General features: G+C 42.8%; 1 protein-coding gene across 1 annotated transcript in view; it reads right to left on the reverse strand.

The window, feature by feature from the left end:
• ZNF407 (zinc finger protein 407) overlaps positions 1 to 21,463 on the reverse strand; it is a 510,615-nt gene that overhangs the window by 307,044 nt on the left and 182,108 nt on the right. Inside the window, exon 4 of the mRNA XM_015416731.1 lies at positions 15,291 to 15,365. Coding sequence (XP_015272217.1) covers positions 15,291 to 15,365 — 75 coding nt within the window. The remainder of the gene's footprint in view (positions 1 to 15,290; positions 15,366 to 21,463) is intronic.

Here is a 21,463-nt window from a genome sequence, read left to right on the forward strand (position 1 = left end):
AGCAGGAGTGTTCTGGAACTGGAATGACAGGCCCAAGAATGGAATGACAGTCCCAGGGTGGAGTAGGAGTGTTCAGGGACTGGAATGAGAGACCACAGAGTGGAGTGAGAGCCCCGGGGTGGAGCAGGAGTGTTCAGGGACTGGAATGAGAGACCACGGAGTGAAATGACAGCCCCAGAGTGTAGCACGAGACTTCAGGGACTGGAATGAGAGGCTATGAAGTGGAGTGACAGCCCCAGGGTGTAGCAGGAGTGTTCAGGGACTGGAATGAGAGACCACGGAGTGAAATGACAGCCCCAGAGTGTAGCACGAGACTTCAGGGACTGGAATGAGAGACCACGGAGTGAAATGACAGCCCCAGAGTGTAGCACGAGACTTCAGGGACTGGAATGAGAGGCTATGAAGTGGAGTGACAGCCCCAGGGTGTAGCAGGAGTGTTCTGAAACTGGAATGACAGGCCCAAGAGTGGGCTGGACAAACACTTGTCAGGGATACTCTTGGCTGGTCCTGCTGGGCCATCCAGAGGGCAGCCCCCCTGCTGGAAGTTACATCAGAAGGAGTGGAGCTAGGGAAGTGACATCACTTGACCTTTGACCTGGAACTGGCATCACAGTCTAACTCAGGAAATATCTGAGGACTTTGGGGGTGGAGCCAGGAGAAAGGATGTGACATCACTTTTGTGATGCCACATCCTTTCTCCTGGCTCCACCCCCAAAGTCCTCAGATATTTCCTGAGTTGGACTTGGCAACCCTAACAAAAAGGTACATGCTCCTGCCTAGTAGCACTATTTCCTAGGTACCAAAAATTCACCTAAAGTTAAAGTACAATTTAAATTGTTTGTTTGTTTGATGGATCTTCCAAATCATCAGTGTTTGGTTAACTCTAGGTAGCCTGCCACTGAGTTTACAGACAAATTGCTGTACCTTTATGCTTACAATATTTAAAACAAATGTATAAACTTTTTAAAAACCCAATATTTATCTCATGCCTTTCTACCCAATCAGGACCACCAGCCCCCTATGGAATCCTCTTTCCCATTTGAAAACATTAGGGAAATGAGGTCATGAGTGAACTGACTCTTCTAACAAGCTTTGCTCCTTTACATTATTGCTAAACCTTGCATCTGTATACTATTCATTTTAGAAGTACCAAAGAAGTTCTATACAGTCAGTTCATTCTGGTTAAATTCTGATATAACGCTTTAATATTTTGTTTGTGCTTAGCATTGCTAAATTCAAGGTAAAGCTGACATAAGAGTCATCCTCATCATACTGTTAAAATTATGCAATACAGCTCAAAAGTGCATGAAAAAGGCACCAATAATTGCATGACAAGGTATAAAGCCATACATTTAGCATATTTTACCAGGAGCTAAACCTATAGCACACCTTGTTCAGTCTCTGTGATAATACTTTATTCCTGGTTTTCACAATCTGTTATGAAGTTTGCAAGATGTTCTTCCACATTTCCTCAAAATATATGGAAATATTTCATCTCTACACTATCAAATGATTATGGTGCTGTTTCTTTTTCAATGTACTCAATAAATATGTTGTATTATATATACACTGATCAAAGCAAAGAGTCATGAGAGCACCCATGACATCAAGCATTCTAAATCTATGAATGTCACAAAGTACCTTGCTATAAAGTCCTCATCATCATAGGGGACTAGAATGCTAAAGTAGGAAGTCAAAAAGTAACTGGAATAACGGACAAGTTTGGCCTTGGAGAACAAAATGAAGCTGAGCAAAGGTTAAGAGAGCTTTGTCAAGAGAACACGCTGATCATAGTGAACACCCTCTTCCAACAACCTAAGAGGCGACTGTACACCTGGACATCACCAGATGGGCAACACCGAAATCAGATGATGATGATTGTTGTTGTTGTTGTTATTAATTAGATTTTTACCCCTTTGCAGTCAAAGATGGAGAAGCTCTATACAGTCAGTAAAAACAAGACCTGGAGCTGACTGTGGCTGAGATCATGAGCTACTCATCGCAAAATTCAGACTTAAACTGGAGAAAGTTGGGGAAACCACTAGGCCATTCAGGTTTGACCTAGATCACATCCCTGATGAATATACAGTGGAGGTGAAGAATAGGTTTAAGGGACTAGATTTGATAGATAGAGTGCCTGAAGAACTATGGACAGAGGTTTGTGACATTGTACAGGAGGCAGCAATCACCACCATCCCAAAGAAAAAGAAATGCAAGAAAGAAGTGACTGTCTGATGAGGCTTTACAGATAGTGGAGGAAAGAAGGAAAGTGAAAGGCAAAGGTGAAAAGGAAAGATTTACCCAACTGAATGCAGGTTTCCAGAGAACAGCAAGGAGAGATAAGGAGGCTTTCCTGAATGAACAATGCAAAGTGATAGTGGAAAACAATAGAATAGGAAGGACTAGAGATCTCTTCAAGAAAATTGGAGAAATCAAGGGATCATTCCATGCAAAGCTGGGCATGATAAAGGGCAAAAACAGTAGGGACCTAACAGAAGCAGAAGAGATTAGGAAAAGATGGCAAGAATACACAGAAGACCTATACAAGAAGGACCTCAATGTCCTTGACAACCATGATGGTGTAATCACTGACCTCAAGCCAGACATCCTGGAGTGCAAAGTCAGTCAAATGGGTCTTAGAAAGCATTATTAACAACAAAGCTAGCGGAGGTGATGGTATCCCATCTGAGCTATTCAAAGTCTTAAAAGATGTTGCTACTAAAGTGCTGCACTCAATTTGCCAGGAAATTTGGAAAACGCAACAGTGGCCACAGGATTGGAAAAGGTCAGTTTACATTCCAATCCCAAAGAAGGGCAATGCCAAGGAATGTTCAAACTATTGCACAATTGCACTCATTTCACACGCTAGCAAGGTCATGCTAAAGATCCTACAAGCTAGGCTTCAACAGTACATGGATAGAGAACTGTCAAAAGTACAAGCAGGGTTTCGAAGAGGTAGAAGAACTAGAGATCAAATTGTCAACATTTGCTGGATTATGGAGAAAGTAACAGAGTACCAGAAAAATATCTACTTATGCTTCATTGACTATGCTAAAGCCTTTGATTGTGTGGATCACAACAAACTATGGCAAGTCCTTAAAGAGATGGGAGTACCAGCTCACATGTCTCTTGAGAAACCTGTATAAGGGTCAAAAAGTGACAGAACTGGATATGGAACAACTGATTGGTTTAGCATAGGAAAAGGAGTACGACAAGGATGTATATTGTTGCCTTGATTATTTAATTTATATGCAGAGTACATCATGCAAAATGCCACCCTGGATGAATCACAAGCCAGAATTAAGGTTGCCGGGGAAAACATCAACAACCTCAGATATGCAGACAATATCACTCTAATGGCAGAAAGTAAAGAGGATCTAAAAAGCCTCTTGCAAAGAGTGAAAGAGGAGAGTGCAAAAGTTGGCTTGGAACTCAACATCAAAAAACTAAGATCATGGCATCTGGCCCCATCACTCCTTGGCAAATAGAAGGGGAAGTCATGGAAGCAATGACAGACTTCACGTTCCTCGGATCCAAGATCACTGCAGATGGTGACTGCAGCCATGAAATAAAAGACACCTGCTCCTTGGGGGGAAAGTGATGGCAAACCTATACAGCATAATAAAAAGTAAGGACATCACCCTGCCAACAAAAGTCCGTATGATCAAAGCAATGGTATTCCCAGTAGTAATGCATGGCTGTGAGAGTTGGACCATAAGGAAGGCCGAGTGCCGAATAATAGATTCTTTTGAATTATGATGCTGAAAAAGGCTCTTGAGAGTCCCTTGGACTGCAAGAAGATCAAATCAGTCAGTCCTAAAAGAAATCAACCCTGACTGTTCCCTGTAAGGCCAGATACTGAAGCTGAAACTCAAATACTTTGGCCACCAAATGAGAAGGGAGCACTCACTGGAGAAGACCCTGATGCTGCGAAAGATTGAAGGTCAAAGAAGAAGGGGATGGCAAAGGATGGGATGGTTAGATAATGTTATTGATGCAACGAACATGAAATTAAGCAAACTCCAGAGCATGACGGAGGACAGGTGGGCCTGGCGTAATGTGGTCCATGGGGTCGCAAAGAGTCAGACTTGACTGTGCAACTGAACAACAGCAAATAAATTCTACTTTGAATATATGATAGAGTAATGTAGCAAAAGGGGAAGAAGAAAGGGAAGCGGTTTAGAAAGGATACAGCTTCTGTAGCATGGTTTCCCATCCTATACACGTCTTTTAGGACTAAATGAGCCACAAACACCATTCAAATCTGACGACCCAAGCTGCAGTTAGTCAATACCATTACTCAGCTAACTCTAATAATAAAATATGAGCATTTACTCAGAGCGCTGAGCAAGGATTTGAATTGAAGTCTGCCTGGTCCAAATCTGATACTCTGTCTACTACACCGCACTAGTTCCAGTCACATAAAATCTGGTAGCAGTATATGGTGGTGGTGGAAAGTGCCATCAAGTCGAAGCCAACTTATGGTGTCCACATAGGGTTTTCAAAGAAAGAGATGTTCAGAGTTGGTTTGCCACTGCCCCCCTTTGTGTAGTGGTCCTGAATTTTGTTGGTGGTCTCACATCCAAGTGCTAACCAGGCTGACCCTGCTTAGCTTCCAAGAGCTGATGAGATCGGCCTAGCCTGGTCCATCCAGGTCAGGGCAGCAATGTATGACAATGCTGAAACCTGGATTTCCAAATGAATTCACAGTTAAAAAAATTACTCTGAGATTAAATTCAAATATTGCCAATGGATTTTTAAAGACAATCTGCATACAGTGATTTTTGCTTTAAACAGGATTACTCAAAAGTTTCTCCATACGAAAACTACAATAAACCCTTTCCAATATGTTGAATACAATTTGAAACCTATATAGCTGGCTAGCCATATTATGTGTATGTCGTAGTGCACACTGTTTAATTTCCTGAGGGAAGCATTCTGAGGATAGACTGGCAGCTTTTCTTTCCCTTTTATTAACACCCTATGAGATATCTACCGCTAAATTTACCAGGGATAGTAGTGGCTGTTGTAGCTCACCTTTAATGGCATCCCTACCTCAGAGACTCTGGGCATGCTGCTGGCAATGGCAACATATCAACCAGTGCTCATATACAAGTTCCAAGTCAAAAATTTACACTCAGTCATCTCAAACTGATATCACAGCATTCTGCCACACTACCCATTAGCAATAATAGCTCTTATGCCAGATAGCATGCTGCTAACACCGAAACATGTCTTTACTGAGTGAAATCAAAAGAACCCAGGTTACAACTGGGGTTCAACAACCTAGGTTACAATATTAAAGGTAAAGGTAAAGGTTTCCCTTGCTCGAAAGCCAGTCGAATCCAACTCTAGGGTTGCGGTGCTCATCTCCGTTTCAAAGCCAAAGAGCCAGCGCTGTCCGAAGACGTTTCCGTGGTCATGTGGCAGGCATGACTAAACACCAAGGCGCACGGAACGCTGTTACCTTCCCACCAAAGTGGTACCTATTTATCTACTTGCAATTTCTTGCTTTCGAACTGCTAGGTTGGCAGGAGCTGGAACTAGAGACGGGAGCACACTCCATCATGCGGCACCCGGGTCTCGAACTGCTGAAGCTTCTACAGCCTGCAGTTCAGCGTTTAACCACTTGAGCCACCGCAGCTCAATAAAAAGGTTACAATATTGCCTTATAGCATTTAATCCTAGCATACTCTCTCTTGCTCACTCTTACAGACATACACACAACAAAATACATCCATACTAGGTGTTATGATGAAACTGACAGCTAAGGAGCTGTACTAAGGCTTCTCCTTATGTTCTCTGCACCTTTCTCTCAAATATTAGATTTGCTGGTTGCTATGCTATGACCAAAGGCCTTCTGGGGCACTTAGTTTACCACTGTGCAAAACATAGGGTTGCCAGACATCCGGTAGAGGCGGGAGTCCCCCACCACTGATCAAATGACCAGTGGGGGACTTATCAGTAGAAAGAAGAAGGCCTAGGGCATGTTCCAGCATCATAGAGGAAGTTGTGTCATAACGCCAATTACTTCCAGGCAACGCTCTGGCAATTGGGAAAAAACTATATGGTAGAAACCAGTTTTACCATCGAATTTTTGCCCAAATACCAGAACGTTGCTCGGAAGTCACTAACATGATGACGTCACTTCCTATGCAACACTGGTGACTAGGGATGCCAGTCCCTTTTTAATAGCTCTTGTGCGGGTTTTTCAGTGCACAGTTGTTATTTATTGGTTTTCCTTGGTCATTGTTTACTGTGGACTGTATTATTGTTGTAGTTGTTGTAGTCCCTAGGTGGGGGCAGGGAATCCTCCAATTTTGAGGGTTCATGTCCACCACTAGCCAGCTGGCCAGCGGGGGGAAGCCCTGCCCCCAAGAGCAACCACCTGTGGTCACCCCTTTCCCTCCCTTCCTGCAAGATTTAAAGGGCTCTCCAGCTGATTGCCTGGAGCACATGGCCCTTTAAAACTTGCAGGAGAGGAGGGAGGGGGCGGCCACACACCTGAACTGCAAGTGGTGAATTCAACACTTGGGGTTCAGGTGCCGGTGGACCCCACTTGTAAAAAACATTTAAAGGGTCCCTTTAAATGCTTTTTACAAGCAGGGGCTATGCATGCCTGAACTCCAAGTGGCAATTGGCCGCTTGCAGTTCAGGCTGCCTCCCCTTCTGCATGATGTCATCATGTTCGGGATGTCCCTTCCCCCTCCAAGGATGCCCCTCATTGTACCCCACTTTTGGGTGGACAGGACCTGGCAACCCAACCTGTGACATGGCCTAGGCCTTCTTCTTTTGACTTGTAAGTCCCCCCATCCCCCAATAGTTGCCAGGAGAGGCCTGGTAACCCTAGGGAAACAGGATATTGGGCTAGATGGACTATAGTTGTGACCTAGTAGAGCTTTTCCAATAAGAAACTCATAGGCTTGGATCCAAACTAGATGTTTCAACGGGTGCTAGAATTTCTGCCCACAGAGCATGATTCCCCCTCCCTGGCAGCCCAAAATGACCCTTAAAATGTCCCCTGAGTACACAATCATGAATAGAAAAATAAAAACAATTTCTTCACATGTGAACTTGAATTAGATTAAGTGAAAGCAAAGCATCCGCAGAATCTGAGCCAGAATTTGAGCAAGAAACATTTCTCATCATAATAAATACATATTGCGCAACAAATTAAAAGACACTAGAGTTCATGATCCTGTTTTCACTAACTACTGAGCTCAACAGCACTTGAAGAAACTAGTCTTCCAGTCAATGACAGAAACAAATAAAGCTCAGGAATGCTACTGCCAGTAAATTATCAAATGTATAATCCACTTCAACAGTAATATGATAGTTTTCAGATCCAAGCTGTATTTTTGTTGCAACTATCTGAAGCAACAGTTTAGGATATTTTTTCCTAGGAAAAAAGAGCTAGCTTTATGATAAAAGACACCGAGTACTGACCAAAACGTTTTAAACATTCTGTTGTTAAAGTGCACAGGAATTCCAGTGTATCTGATAAAGGACCTTAATTTAATTGCATCAAAGTGTGGAAAGTCTCATTTTCAACAAAGCACCATAGGGGACTATGAAATCTGTCAATTATGCACCAGAACCCTGGAATACAGAGGGTGATACAGGTATGTCTAGAATACAGAGATAATCTTTGTGCATGAAACAACCAGTAAGGGACATAAAGAATGTCCAGAATAGGTTACCACTATCATACATCCCCCCCAATATCTTTTGTTCAGATTATGCATTCTTGATCATTAACACTACTGTAGATAGGAAGTTGCTTAAATTAATATTAACTTCTTGTGGTGTGCAATAATTTAGTATTTTTTAAACAATGTACCCTTTTGAACTTATTTCAATATTCTATTTTTGATGATAGTCATGCTGACAACATTTTTTGGTCCATCAAACTCCGCAGTACAATTACATGAATTTAGTTTTAATAAATTACCATCTTTGCATACATCAGTCAAACCACGAAAGCTAAACTCTTGCAAACAAAATGCATTATTAATTTAATTGTCACAGCCTATTTAGCTAACTTTTATTAGTATTTGGTATAACATGCAATGTATCATAAGGCAGAATCAAATTCAAAGCACAAAGGGGGGGGGGGGCTGATGTAATTGTTCCAGCAATGAGCGCCATTTAGAATGGGTATATGCCCATCAAGATGCTGATAACATGTTTCTTAAGGCCAGTCATGGACTCTAAGAGGAAACAAGGAAAGAAACACAGAAGTCTTTCAGCATCCTTTGCTCTGGTCTGTAATGTTTAAATTTAAGCCATCACTCATAGGGGAGTGCTACGATGAAATTAAATGGTGTCTGCAATAACTATTCAGTTTTAAAATGCCAGATATACTGGATGGAAGAGCACTCTCAATGATGAAACTTCACTCTCCTGTATCTTTTTTTTTTTAAGATAGCAAATTCACACCACTGTCCTCTCCAACATCTAATCTCAGTAAGGTTTAAGCACACAGAGATTGGTATCCTGATCTTGTGCCTTTGCTTCCTGGCTGCAAGGGCTTAAAATGCTGCAGAAAACAACTCACTAAGACTCATCGTCACCCCACTCTTCCAGCAGCTTTTACTGAGCGATGAGTCAAAAAAGCCTTGCAGAACCATGGGAGAAGCCAAAAGGACTCCAGAAAATACCAAATCATACAGCTAGAAATTAAAGCATTCATTATTTGTTGTTGTTGTTTTAATTATATTGGGGTGACAACTGAGAATCATACCTCCTAGGCTCAGATACTGTATTTGAATATTTGTGGCATGATACACTATGGTATACATAGCCACAAGGGTGGTGTACGTTACTTCTGTGCAATATTTATGATAATTACACAGTAACTGCACCTCAGAAGAAAGATATATTCCTGGGCAGCTGGGAATAAAACTGCAGAATCCTATTCTCCTTCTTCAAAGAGTATCCTATACAGAACAACTTTTCTCTTTAGACCGAGCATCATGTGCCAATTGTTTCCAGTGACAACTGACCTGTGCTTGGTTCAGCTTGTAATTTTCTAAGCACTTTCAGAGTAAGTTTGGAATGTTTCAAAATGCTAAGAAAGAAAACCCATGGGGACTTGGCTCTAACCCTTTCTGCTAGTTCCAACACTTCCTCCAAGCAAATTAACCCTCTAAAGTGGGAGAAGACAAAAGACTGACAGTGGAGAGAAATAACAGTCGACAGCAGAAAACCTTAAAACAGGATGCTCCTGAACATGCCCAGGAGCACCCTTCACTAATGAGGTGCTCTGGATTTTCATTTCCAGTGGATACCCAGTTAATAACCCAGTTAAGAGTGGGTTATTTTAGACCAAAGTTTAAGTTCAATGGCACCATTAAGACCAACAAAGTTTAATCCTAGGTATAAGTTTTTGTGTGCATGCATGGTTCTTCAGATTTTTTTTGTTCTTCAGTAAACTGTCATCCGTAAAGAAATTTTATGCACATAGGGTAGAGTTTGGAAGCTTCCATATCTCTACCAAGGAGAAGCATGCTCAGAGGCCCTTATTATTATGAATTTTGTATAATATGTAGGTGCTAAGAGGAGAGTGCCTTCTTACACAGTTCCTCATCAGACCATCATGATGAACACATTTCTGAACTAAAACACACAGGGGAAGTGTGATGTGCTTAAGAAAACTGTTTAAAGAACAACACGCTGGCGCTGAAGCCAAGGAAGCTTAACACTTAACAAGGGAAGGATGAAGCTGGGTCAAAGGCTCCAGACACTGTTAAAGATTGGGTGGAATGCTTTTGAACAGCCACGAAAGCTGCTTTCTACAGGGAGACTTTAACCCTCTGGCTTTCTCTGTGAAGTTCTGGCAAACAATATAGGCCTCTACGCTGTGCAACTTCCCAAGGCAGAAAAGACACCTGGAACACCCATCTGTGGTGAGTTTATTGCCATACTTCACACAGTTTTTAAAGAGAAGCTGCTGTTCTGTGAGTATGAGGCATGTGGAAGAAGAGAAGGGGGGAAAAACAGGCTTTTCACTCAACATAGTATCTACTCACGCAGTAAATTGTTTTAAGGACAACTGATTTTTTTTTTTTACATCTTTCACATTTAGTATCCATTTTTAGCCTGCTTTGTTATGACTTATGGTCAAGAAAAGTAACAGTTGGACATTAAAAAACAAAACTTGATGATACACAAATAATAATAAAAAATAAGAACCGAAAGAGAAAAATCAGAACTCTTCTCCTCGCAGATACAATTATTAATGCTGATGGAAATAGTGTTACCACTGCTCACCACAACTGTCAAAGGAGAACTGAGAGGAAGGCACTCTTCTGTTCATGGGCACCTGCACAACAGACAAAATTCAGAATGCAAAGGAGTGGGATCAAAGGAGTCGACAGGGTTGCCAGTCTCCAGGTGGTGGCTGGAGATCTCCCAGAATTACAAATGGCCTCCAGGCTACAGAAACCAGTCCCCCTGGAGGAAATGGCTAGCTGGGAAGGTGGACTGTATGGCAATTTACCCTGCTGAGGTCATTCTCTTCCCCAAACCCTCCCCTCCCCAGATTCTACACCCCAAATCTCCAGGGATTTCCCCAACCTAGAGCTGGCAATCCTAGGAGATGGACTACCTGCCAGAGCTATAGAATTTGCAGGCAGAAACCTGTGCAGATATATAGATGCTGTACAACACTGCAGAGAGGCCAAAAACAGTATAAATCTGTGTCTCTGTTACAATGGAACTGGCCTGGGGAAACACTTCTGTATGTGAAAACTGCAGCATGAGAAGCAGTCTTGGTATCGCCAATACAAAACGGGACTGGAAGATAATTAATGAAACACCAGACTTTTAAAAGTCTCCAGAGATCAACCTGGAAATTATAAACTAATGAGCATGATTTCAGTACTGTGAAAACAGGCGGGGAATGACAGTCAAGAACAGACTAATGTTACAGAACTTGGAGAATATCAATAACCACACTGGTAATGCTACTCTTGCTGTTCGGTTTGCTAAGATTTATCTCTGTTCTTAAAGTATTCTAAAAAATTTTGTATCATCAAATCAAAAAGGGTATCTTTTGGTGAATGAGCAGCATACTACAAGATAGTAAGATAAACATAGATGGCTAATTCTTTTAACAGAAAATGGGGGACAGCTGGGGGCTTCAAATATCAGAGCTATGGTCTGTTTTCTTGAAAAAAAAACTAACACCACAGAATGAGCTGTGCAGATCTAATAGGCTGAGGTCCCGGTCACACGGCGAATTTGCCATGGGAGAGCCACGAGTGGTGGGTGGATTATTGGGGCGCGATCACACCACAACATCTGGCAAGTGGAGTGCACCCGTGGCCAACCTGTGGCATACCACCGAAAAAGTGCAATAAAACAACAGTACCTCAGATGTAGTGGCAAACGGTTTGCCATGGGCTGCCTCCGGACTCCTGCGGTGTGATCGCGCCGACCCCTTGTTAATGTGCAGGCAGGAAGGACAGGACCCGTGGTTTGCCGCCGACGCGTCAGATCGCGTTCTGGTGGCTCTAATTGCACCGGAGCAATTAGCCACGCCTCCCCCCGCGTTATCCGGCCTGTGTGCCCGGGTCCAAAGATTTGCAAAACTTTCTTAGAGTCAATCACTGTTCACTATCCCCCCCAACAGTTTTTACAACTCTTGTTCAATTGTCTATGGCCATGAGGCAGAGGGGATCTGAAGTAATTAGATACTCCTTTTTTCCACAAAAAGACTCACCCACAGCAGAAGCCCAAGCAGAGAATGCTCAGGGTTTGTGCTTCCCTAATTTTGACTAGGCGTAAGGCCCGTTATGGGAAGAAATACAACGAGCTCTAGAAGGAAGCTCCAGGTGAGTGTCCCGGCTGTGGCTGCTGGGATGGCAGAGGGAAGGGGAAAATAGAGGGAGGCAAGCCATGTTTGTTTCCTTCTGCTTAGCTATAAGGCAGGGCTGTCTCAAGTCATTTTGCTGCCCCAAGTGGGTAGTATGGGAGGACATCCTCATGGTAACAGGTATGGTTCCCTCCACCCCTGACTTATGTTGATTTGGGGTTATAAAATGGCAGCTAAGGTAGAAAAGCACCTCCTCCTATGCCATGTCTTCTGGGTTCCAAGGGTCTGGAAAATGGTCCCATAGCCAGTTACAGGGTTGCCAACTCTGGGTTGGGAATTACCTGTATATTTGAGGGGTAGAGCCTGGGGTAGGGTTGCCAAATATGTTTTGGCTGGGAGCGGGGGGCTCCCGGCTGGCGTCTGGAACGTGAAGCGTCACCCAGAAGTGACGTCGCACGCTGGGGGCGGGGCCACGCCATTTGAGGGGAAAACGCTTTGTTTTCCCCTCAAATGGCGTGGCCCCACCCCAGCGTGCGACGTCACTTCCGGGTGACGCGCGCACGCACGTTCCAGAGGCCGGCCGGGAGCCCCCCGCTCCTGGCCGAAACATATTTGGCAACCCTAGTTTTGGGTCGCAGTTTGGGCACTCGGTCTCTAAAAGGTTCGCCGTCACTGGCTTAGAGGGAGCATTGCTTGCAAGACGGAGCCGTTCTGTCAGGCCTCTGGCTGAGGCAGCAGGCATCCACATAAGCCCTCCCCAAGGTTGCAATCACCCACCCACTGATAACCGGCCATACCTAGTAACACCCAGGGGTCATTTCCTGCAGGAGCGCACAGGAGCGGAGGTCCGGCAGTAAAGAGCCCAGGGGGCGGGCACATGCAACAAGCCCTGCCCCCTGCTCCCAGCAGCCCTCAGTCAGAGCAAGATGCAGCCAGGTAAGTCGCAGAGCCCCCCTCCCCCCCCAAGCTCCCCGGTCCAAAACAGTCCAGTGTAAACCGCTCTGAGACTCCTTCGGGTTGTGAATTGCGGGGTATAAATCCAATCTCCTCTTCCTCCTCCTCCTCCTCCTCCGCCTTGGTGGTCTCCCATCCAAGCCCTAACCAGGAATGAGCCTGTTTAGCATTTGAGATCTGATGAGATCTCGCTTAGTCTGCACCATCTAGCATCCTTTTATGAGCTTCAGCTTCAGGATCTGGCCTTCCAGGGAACAGTCAGGGTTGATTTCCTTTAGGATTGACTGATTCGATCTCGTTGCAGACCAGGGGACTCTCAGGAGTCTTTTCCAAACTGGCTATTGGGGGGAGAGGAACAGCAAACTGTTTAGAATATTGGAGGCTTTAAAGCTCAAGAATTTCTAAAGGAACAGCTGGGAAGGCCAGAGGACGAGAAAAAAGAAGAGGACAGCAGGTCCAGTGGCGAGCTGGAAACTGGTTCATCTGGCGAGGACTCTTTGTCTGAGCAGGGGGCAGCAGCCCCGAAAAGTCCCTACAAGCTGTGAACAAGAAGGGAAAAGAAGTAAAGGCTGAAGGACTCTGATTAGTGCCTTTGAGAACTTTGGTTCTTGGGGATGATTGGGGATACTGTTATTGGGCAGTTAAATGTAAACTTGGAGGGTAAAAGGTTTTCTAAGGGTTTGACGCAGTTCATAAAAAGAACCACGACGAGAAGATTTGATGTATTAAAGCTAGTTGGAGGGTCTCCTCTCTTAGGTTTTTAGATAGTAGTGGGTACTTTACTTTCTCCCGTATATGTAGTTCCCCTTCCCTTTTTTCTGTTGTAGTTTTTTGTAGTGATAAAAAATCAATAAAAAATCCCCTCCGGGGGCTCAAAAAAAAAAAAAAGAATATTGGAGGCGAGACTCAGGCAACGCAGCCAGTGGATAGGGACAGCTTCTGAGTGACAGATCATGGAGCCAACTGATTTGGGAGCGTGTGGAATGTTCAAGAGAGTCCATGACCAAAACAGGATTATCATATAGAGAGATTGGTTTAAAATACCTGCATAGCACACTCCCCCCGCCACCAAAAAAAAAAGGGATTAAAATCAGATCTTACAGTGTTAAGTGCAAACTGGTGCACACAATGGCACTGTATCCAAGTCACTAGTGGAAGAGGAAGGAGGAGAGTATTTTGCCAGATTTCCCTTTGTCACTGCAGTGTGCATACCAATTAGTGTTCAATACTGCATGGGGCTGCTTTGGTCCCTCTTGCACTCTCAGATGCCATCCTATTCCTGAAAGAACAGTTCAAGCTCTTCTTCCTTGAGTGAATCTAGCAGACCTAATATTATGCCATGGAAGGTCTCATTCTCTGCATTAATATAATGAACTTCTAGGTTGGGCAACTGATTCCAAATGAGCTACTTGGACCCATGTCAGCAGCCAGTTCTACAATGTTCTTCTAAGCTAGGATTGCCAGGCATGTCCTGGCAACCAGTGGGAGACCAGGGAGAGCACTATCAGTGACAGTGTGACATCATTTCAGGGAAAACCAGTTAAGTAACATCATGCCTTTCTAGGAATAGTTTAGTTTTCATAGTTTCCAGTGATTCCTAGAGAGGACTGATGTCACTTTCTCAGTTTCCCCCCACCCCAGAAAGTGACGTCACACTGTCAGAAACTGTAATTTTTTTCTCCCACGGGCCACTAGAGTACCAATGGGCAATGGCTGCTAGGGATGGGAGATCTCCCAGCCCAAGCAGGCATTTAGCAATCATATTCCAAGCATGTACAAAAACCCAAAAACACATATTGCTCCTATGTAAACAGTAGTCTACCTATAATGAGACTACTGTGAATAGTTGCCCCCCACTCCCTACAATGTTCAATTATACATAAGGTGTAGGGACGAACCTGGCAAGTATTTGGATGGGAGACCTCCAGAGAATACCAGGGCCGGGAGGCCAGAGGCAGGCTATCAAGCCACTTCTCTGAATGTCCTCCGTGCCCTACAGAGGTCACCATGACTTCCAGGCATGGGCACATGCACACACACACACAAAAAGAAGATGTTAACATTGTATACAGCCTGATCTCATCCAATCTCAGAAGCTAAGTTGGGTTGGTACTTGAATGTGAGACCACCAAGAAAGACTGCAGAGAAATGCAACAGCAAACCACATGTGCTTAATCACTTGCCTTAAAAACTCTATGGGAACGCTATAAGTCTGCTGCGACTTGACAGCACTTTACACACACACACACACACACACACACACAAATATGCACCAGACACCAGTACAGGTATGCATAATATTCCACTTTGCAAGGTTCGTTGTCCTATCCATCTGCCCATGCTTCTTCCACTTCCTAGGCCACAGCAAGTATGTATATGTGGGAGAAGAATGAGCAGGCCTACCCATACATGTACCCACACTACCTCTGCGCTTACCTATACAAACAATGATGACAGCTTTTAAACTTTAGCTTTACATGAATACTGATACAACTGACAAATAGTTACTTTCTTTTACCTTTCTTTTGGTGTTCCAACTCCGTGTTTTCCCAATAAATGAGTATTTAAGTGCTTTTTCATTACAAATGCCACCCTGAAAAACAAAACAACCAATATGTTATATTTCCATTTTCATTTTTAAGGATGAAAACTCCCCCACCCACCCCCGCGTAATATCAAACGTGGGCGGGAAGGTGGCATGGTATAGCCCGATCTTGTCAGATCTCTAAGGAAGACTCTGCAGAGCAACGTAAATGGCAAACCACCTCTGCTTCTCACTTGCCTTGAAATCCCCTTGCTGGGTTTGCCATAAGTTAGCTGTGACTTGACAGCACATTGCACACACAATATCAAATGTAACATATTCCAGAAATGTTGTTGTAGTAGACAAACACTGTGATCCTAAGCAAAGTAACACTTTTCCAACCCATTGACTTCAACAGACTTAGAAGAGTGGAACTCTGTTTAGGATGGCATGTAGATTTATGGTGTGCCCTTATTTGGAATACTGTGAACAGTCTTGGTCACTGTACCTCAAAAAGGACATTGTAGAGCTGGAAAAAATACAGAAGAGGGAAACCAAGATGGTCAATGGGTTGGGGCATCTTTTAGAAACATAGAAACCTAGAGCTGAAAGGGACCTCAAAGGTCTTCTAGTCCAACCCCTTGCATAATGCAGGAAATTCACAACTACCTTCCCCCATTCCTTCAGTGACCCTCTGCTCTATGCCCAGAGGAAGGCAAAAACCCTCCAGGATCCCTGGCCAATATGGCCTGGAGGAATATTCCTTTCTGACCCCAAAATGGCAATCGGCATTACTCTGATGTAAGAAAGGGCTACGAGAGCCAAACACTGACTCATCCCTTCCTGGCTTCCCTGTTATGATCTGCCTAAATTCATAGAATCAGCATTGCTGTCAGAAGGCCCCTGCTCAAAAACCTCCAAAGAAGGAGAGCCCACCACCTCCTGAGGAAGCCTGTTCCACTGAGAAACAGCTCTAAATGTTAGGAAGTTTTTCCAAATATTCAGCCGAAAACTCTTTTTAGTTTCAGTTCATTGGTTCTGGTCCAATCTTCTGGGGCAACAGAAAACAACTCTGCTCCATCCTTTATCTGATAGTTCTTCAAATACTTGAAGATGGCTATTATATCACCTCTCAGTCATCTCCTCTCTAGGCTAAACATACCCAGCTCCTTCAACCTTTCCTCATAGGACTTGGTCTTCAGACTCCTCACCATCTTAGTTGCCCTCCTCTGGATAAGTTCCACCTTGTCAATATTCTTCTTAAACTGTGGTACTAAAACTGAACACAATAGGTCTAACCAGAGCTGAGCAAAGTGATACCATCACTTTGCGTGATATGGACACTATACTTCTGTTGATGGTGAGGAAAATCTATGAGGAAAGTCTGAAGAATGTGGGACTTCAATTTAGAAAATAAATGACTGGGGGGAGAGGTTTATAAAATTACACACAGGATAGAACGTGCAGGCAGAAAAATCTTTTCTTCCTCTCCCAAAATACTAGAACTCGGGGGCACCCAATGAAGTTGACAGGCAATAGATTCAGGATGGACAAAAGGTAACATTTCTTTACACAAAGAGTGATTGAAATGTGGATTTCAGTGCCATATGATGTAATTATGGCCACAGTCATAGACAGCTTCGAAAGGGGATTATACAGATTCATGGAGGATAGGTCATTCACAAATACAAATACAATACCTTTATTGGCATAAAATATCAAATACACGTGCAGCATAAAGCCTCAAGATAGGCCGGGGGGGGGGGTTATCACATTCCGAATTGCCTTAATATGAGCCTCTCCTCCTAGATACCTCATAAAAGAAATTTGCTACAGGTTCAAGAATTTCTATATTATGCGAAGACAATAAAGAACTAATTTTATACTCATCAGATTGGCCCGATAGGTCATTCAGTGGATACTACTCATGGTGACTAACCTCCACATTCAGACCTACTAAACCTGTGAATCCCAGAGCCAGAAGGCAACATCAGGGGACAAGTCTTCGCCTCTATGCCCTTTTGCTGGCCCTCCAGAGAAACCGGTTGGCCACTGTCTGAGACAGGGTTCTTGACCAGATGGACCACTGGTTTGATGCAGCAGGGTTCTCCTTATATTCTTATGAGTATGCTCTGGGAGAAGTACCATAAACCATTGCAAAACAGCAACAGCCTGAATATAAAAGTCAAATCTGTATATTTATTTAATATTTTCAAGATTTTCTTTGAAAGGAATCTTGTGCTTTTGAGCTGTATGGAACAGGAATTTTACCAGTTGTACATTTCCATGTTATGCCATTTTGGCAAGATAGACAGACAGACAGACAGACAGACAGAGATACACACACACACTTGGTAGGATGTATCTGTACAAAAGCCTGACCATCCTAACTGGAGCCATATCATTACATCTAATTCTGAACTGCATCCCTAGAGCATGGAACAAAAGATCCACACAATGGAACCAGGGACAGATAGTAAGGATTTTTCTACAAACCTACCAAGAACTACCAAGTTTGCAGAAAAATCTGAAATCTTAAAAAAAAAAAAAAAAAAAAAATCATTGGTGGGTTAACCCCCACCACCAATAATAGACACAATGTCTGAAGTTTTAAGAGATGAGTGCTCCCTGAGACTACATTCTGAAGTCTTGGTGTCCACTGTGGGAGGGGGTGCTAGCCTGAACCTTACAATCTAGGTTTTTGTCAATCAGGGTGGAGCAGAAAGATGTTGAAGAAGGTGAAAGATGGAAGGGAAAGGAGAATGAAATGCTGAAGAAAGGGAGAACAAAAAGGTGTAGTTAGGTGAGTGACAGAAAAGAAACGGGGAGAGGCTCCTACTTGCTTAAGGAAAATTAGCTTAGAGCTCTTTTTAAAAAATTGAACAGAGATAGGAAACCTGGAAGAGGGTATCAAAAAAACACATACAGCTCCCATTCCTCAAAGTTCTGGTATGATGAGTACTTATGTGCGCTGGAGAAACAGAGCTCTGTTATATCCTCTAGGAATCCCTCCTCCTAGTAGTGGTGAGTCCTTACAGGGAAAGGAAGCATCATGCTGTAAGATTTCTAAATACATTTTCAAAGTAGGCTTTTCCCCACAGACTGCCACGCAGACAGCTACCAGCATTTACAAGCAAAATGGGACCAGAATAAAGCAAGAAAGCCTCCTGTGGTTCAGTCTTATATGATGAAATGGATTAGGGCAACATGTTGGATCATTTTGTTCTCAGAACACTTGTTAATTAAGAGCAACTCTATACAACACAGTTGCTGCAGAAAAGACATATTGTACATACATCTTTAAACACTTGTGTACACTTAATTGCGAACCCAGACCCAACTAGGTTTGCTACTTGCTCACCCATGGCAGGCAAATCCCTGTTCTCTGTAGCATTTCCCTGCCCTCAAGAAATTTAGGAGTGGGAGAAAAATGTCCAGAAAATTGTCTCTCAAATGACTCTTTAGAAAAATTTGGGGAAATTCCTAGACCATCACCCAGAACTGATGTCATAACTTCCCCAAACTCCACGGCCTCCAGGCTCCACCCTCAAAATCTCCCGTCGTTTGCCCAGACAGTGCTGGCAACCCTAGGCTCATGCAATATGTGACAGTCACCTAAGCATGATTAGCTCCACACCACCAACAAGCAAAATGAAAACTGAGTCACTGTGATTTCTGTGTAGTGTGGACTTGATTTTTAGTTTAGGTATTATTTTCTTTGAAAAGCAGATCTTGCTGTAAGAGCCAGAAATGCTGCTGGAATAGGCCTGGCCCTCTCTGCCCACCCTTTGAACACAGACCCATAGAGATCATAATGTGCATAGTACTGAAACACAAATATCACTGGGATACTTAAAAAGAACTCCACTATAACCAATAGCAAACTGACTGGCCTGTATTATGGTAATGAAGGCAGCAAAACTAGGCCACAAACAAAGTAGAAATCTCTGTATACTGGGGGAGCTCCCTAGGTATGCAGACAAAAATATGATTTTGTACATTCACCAAAAGAAAAAGAAGAACCTTCTTAAAAACTAGCCTACTGAGGGACTGAATATGCTCCAGAGGGGATGCAATGTTGCCTTCAGCTGTGAGTCACTAATGGAAACAGTGGGGGAGGAGAATTGAGCTGCCCAACACCCTAAGAGCTTGCAGAATCCAGGAGGAAAGATTTGGGGAATGGGTTGGGTGTCCTTATTTTAGACATAGAACACTTAATTTTATTTAATTATGGTGGTAAAATAAACAGATTGCTATTGAATATACTTTCACTGATAACAGCTTTACATTAATTTAATTATATTGTCTGATTATATCAGCAATACAGATATTGGAAAGGTGCTTCAAACTAAAATGGCATTCTTGAAAACCAAAAAAGAAATTACTGCTCTTACTTTCAGTGTGAAAAGGGCTTGCAAACATTTTTGTTAATTATGTATTACAGCTGTCCTTCATAAAGTTAATTACTAATAGCTGAAAGGCACTGGAAATCTATTTGCATATGTACATGAAAGGCATGACATATGCAAAAATATGATTTTAATTAGCATTCCATGGTATGACGGGCTACAAATCAAGCTGGCATATTGTAAGGTTTTTACCATTAAATGCCAAATTCATTTGGACATGTTTCAACTAATGGACAGTGCAAAGACAGAAAAATACTGTAGCAGCATGGCATATATTTGCCACAAAAGCCAAGAGACAGTACTTTTCTTTTACATATATGGTAATGTCTCATCTCCATGTGTGATTTACTCTGGGCATATTCACATTATTACAGAAAATTACTATTTTGTGTAGCCTTCGGGTGTAAGACTAAAGCTCAGTATCTTTAAAGCAATGGCAACTTCATTATTTGTATTTTTAAAACATACATTAAAATATTATTGATTCTTCCTTTCATATTTGAATGCTACATATGGACACCACAGCTAGAACTCAAAATAGTCTATTGCATTATCATCACTGTGACTATGCAACTGTCACTAGAAATATTATACATAAGGAAAATGATTGGAGTAGCATAAAATCTTGCCTCCTAATAAGAGTGCAAGACAGTCCAAATTTACTGTCATTGCTTTTGGGCAGAAAGCAGAACCATCTCGATATTGCTGTAAGCACATCCAACACATCTGAAATGAACAACACTCTTATTTTTGTAAATCGGAAGCTTCCTTCCTCCAAGTTAATTATCTAAAGAAAAAATAAAATGAAGGTACTAATGCACAGAGAGTACACAATCAAAAAGGCAATATGTCTGAAGTTATTTATGTATTTAACATCACTGTGTCAAATGAAAAACCTAATTAAAAATGCAGTAATATGTAGGAAAGTTATTCATTTGCTCCTTTGTAAAAAGCAATGGAATTGAGTGCACATTTTTTTTTCAGTATATGGAAGGTGGAATAGGTGTACTGGTTAATCAAACATTAAGGCAGGAGGGAAAGGGCAAGTCTTTGACAGAAACTGGTCCTCTTTCTCATGCAGTTTTTACAACTGGGTTCAGTGTAATTAGGATTTCCTAATTTCCTTCTTGTGTTGCATAATGTATTTGAAACCAAGTACCTATTTTGTTTATTCCTACAGTTTTATTAAAATAGTGGGAAAATTTGGAACTATCCCCACATTATGTTTAAGCAACAACTCTAATCCTGTTGCTCTGGAGAGGTACAATTTAAAGACCCGTATATTTGAAAAACAATCCTTGGCAGAAATTACTGTTGCCAACCTCCAGGTGGGGTGTAGAGTTCTCCTGAAATTACAACTGATCTCCAAACTGCAGAGATCAGTTCCCCTGGAGAAAATGGCAGCTTCAGATGTCAGACTCCATGGTCTACCATAGGTTTTAGGTGAAATCCCTTCCCAAATTGCCCCCTTCATAGACTCCACGCCCAGGCTGGAGTTGGCAACCCAAAGGGAAATATACTATTGGCTGCTTGTCACCACCAATATTGGATGCGTTCACCACAGTCTGTTCAAGGAGAAGATCAGGTACACCTAGTGGCTTTTAAAAAAAAGGTCAGAAAGCATATTGTGGGGGGCTGGGAGTAAACCCAGGTAAATCTCAAATTCTACACAAACTCAGTTCCACCCCAAAAGGGTGATCCTACTGTAGAAACCAGCAACACCAGTAACTGCTCTCAATTAAAATGCTAAGATCAAAG

The sequence above is a fragment of the Gekko japonicus genome, unplaced genomic scaffold, assembly GCF_001447785.1.
Source record: "Gekko japonicus isolate JY-2015 unplaced genomic scaffold, Gekko_japonicus_V1.1 scaffold39, whole genome shotgun sequence".
NCBI lineage: Eukaryota > Metazoa > Chordata > Lepidosauria > Squamata > Gekkonidae > Gekko > Gekko japonicus.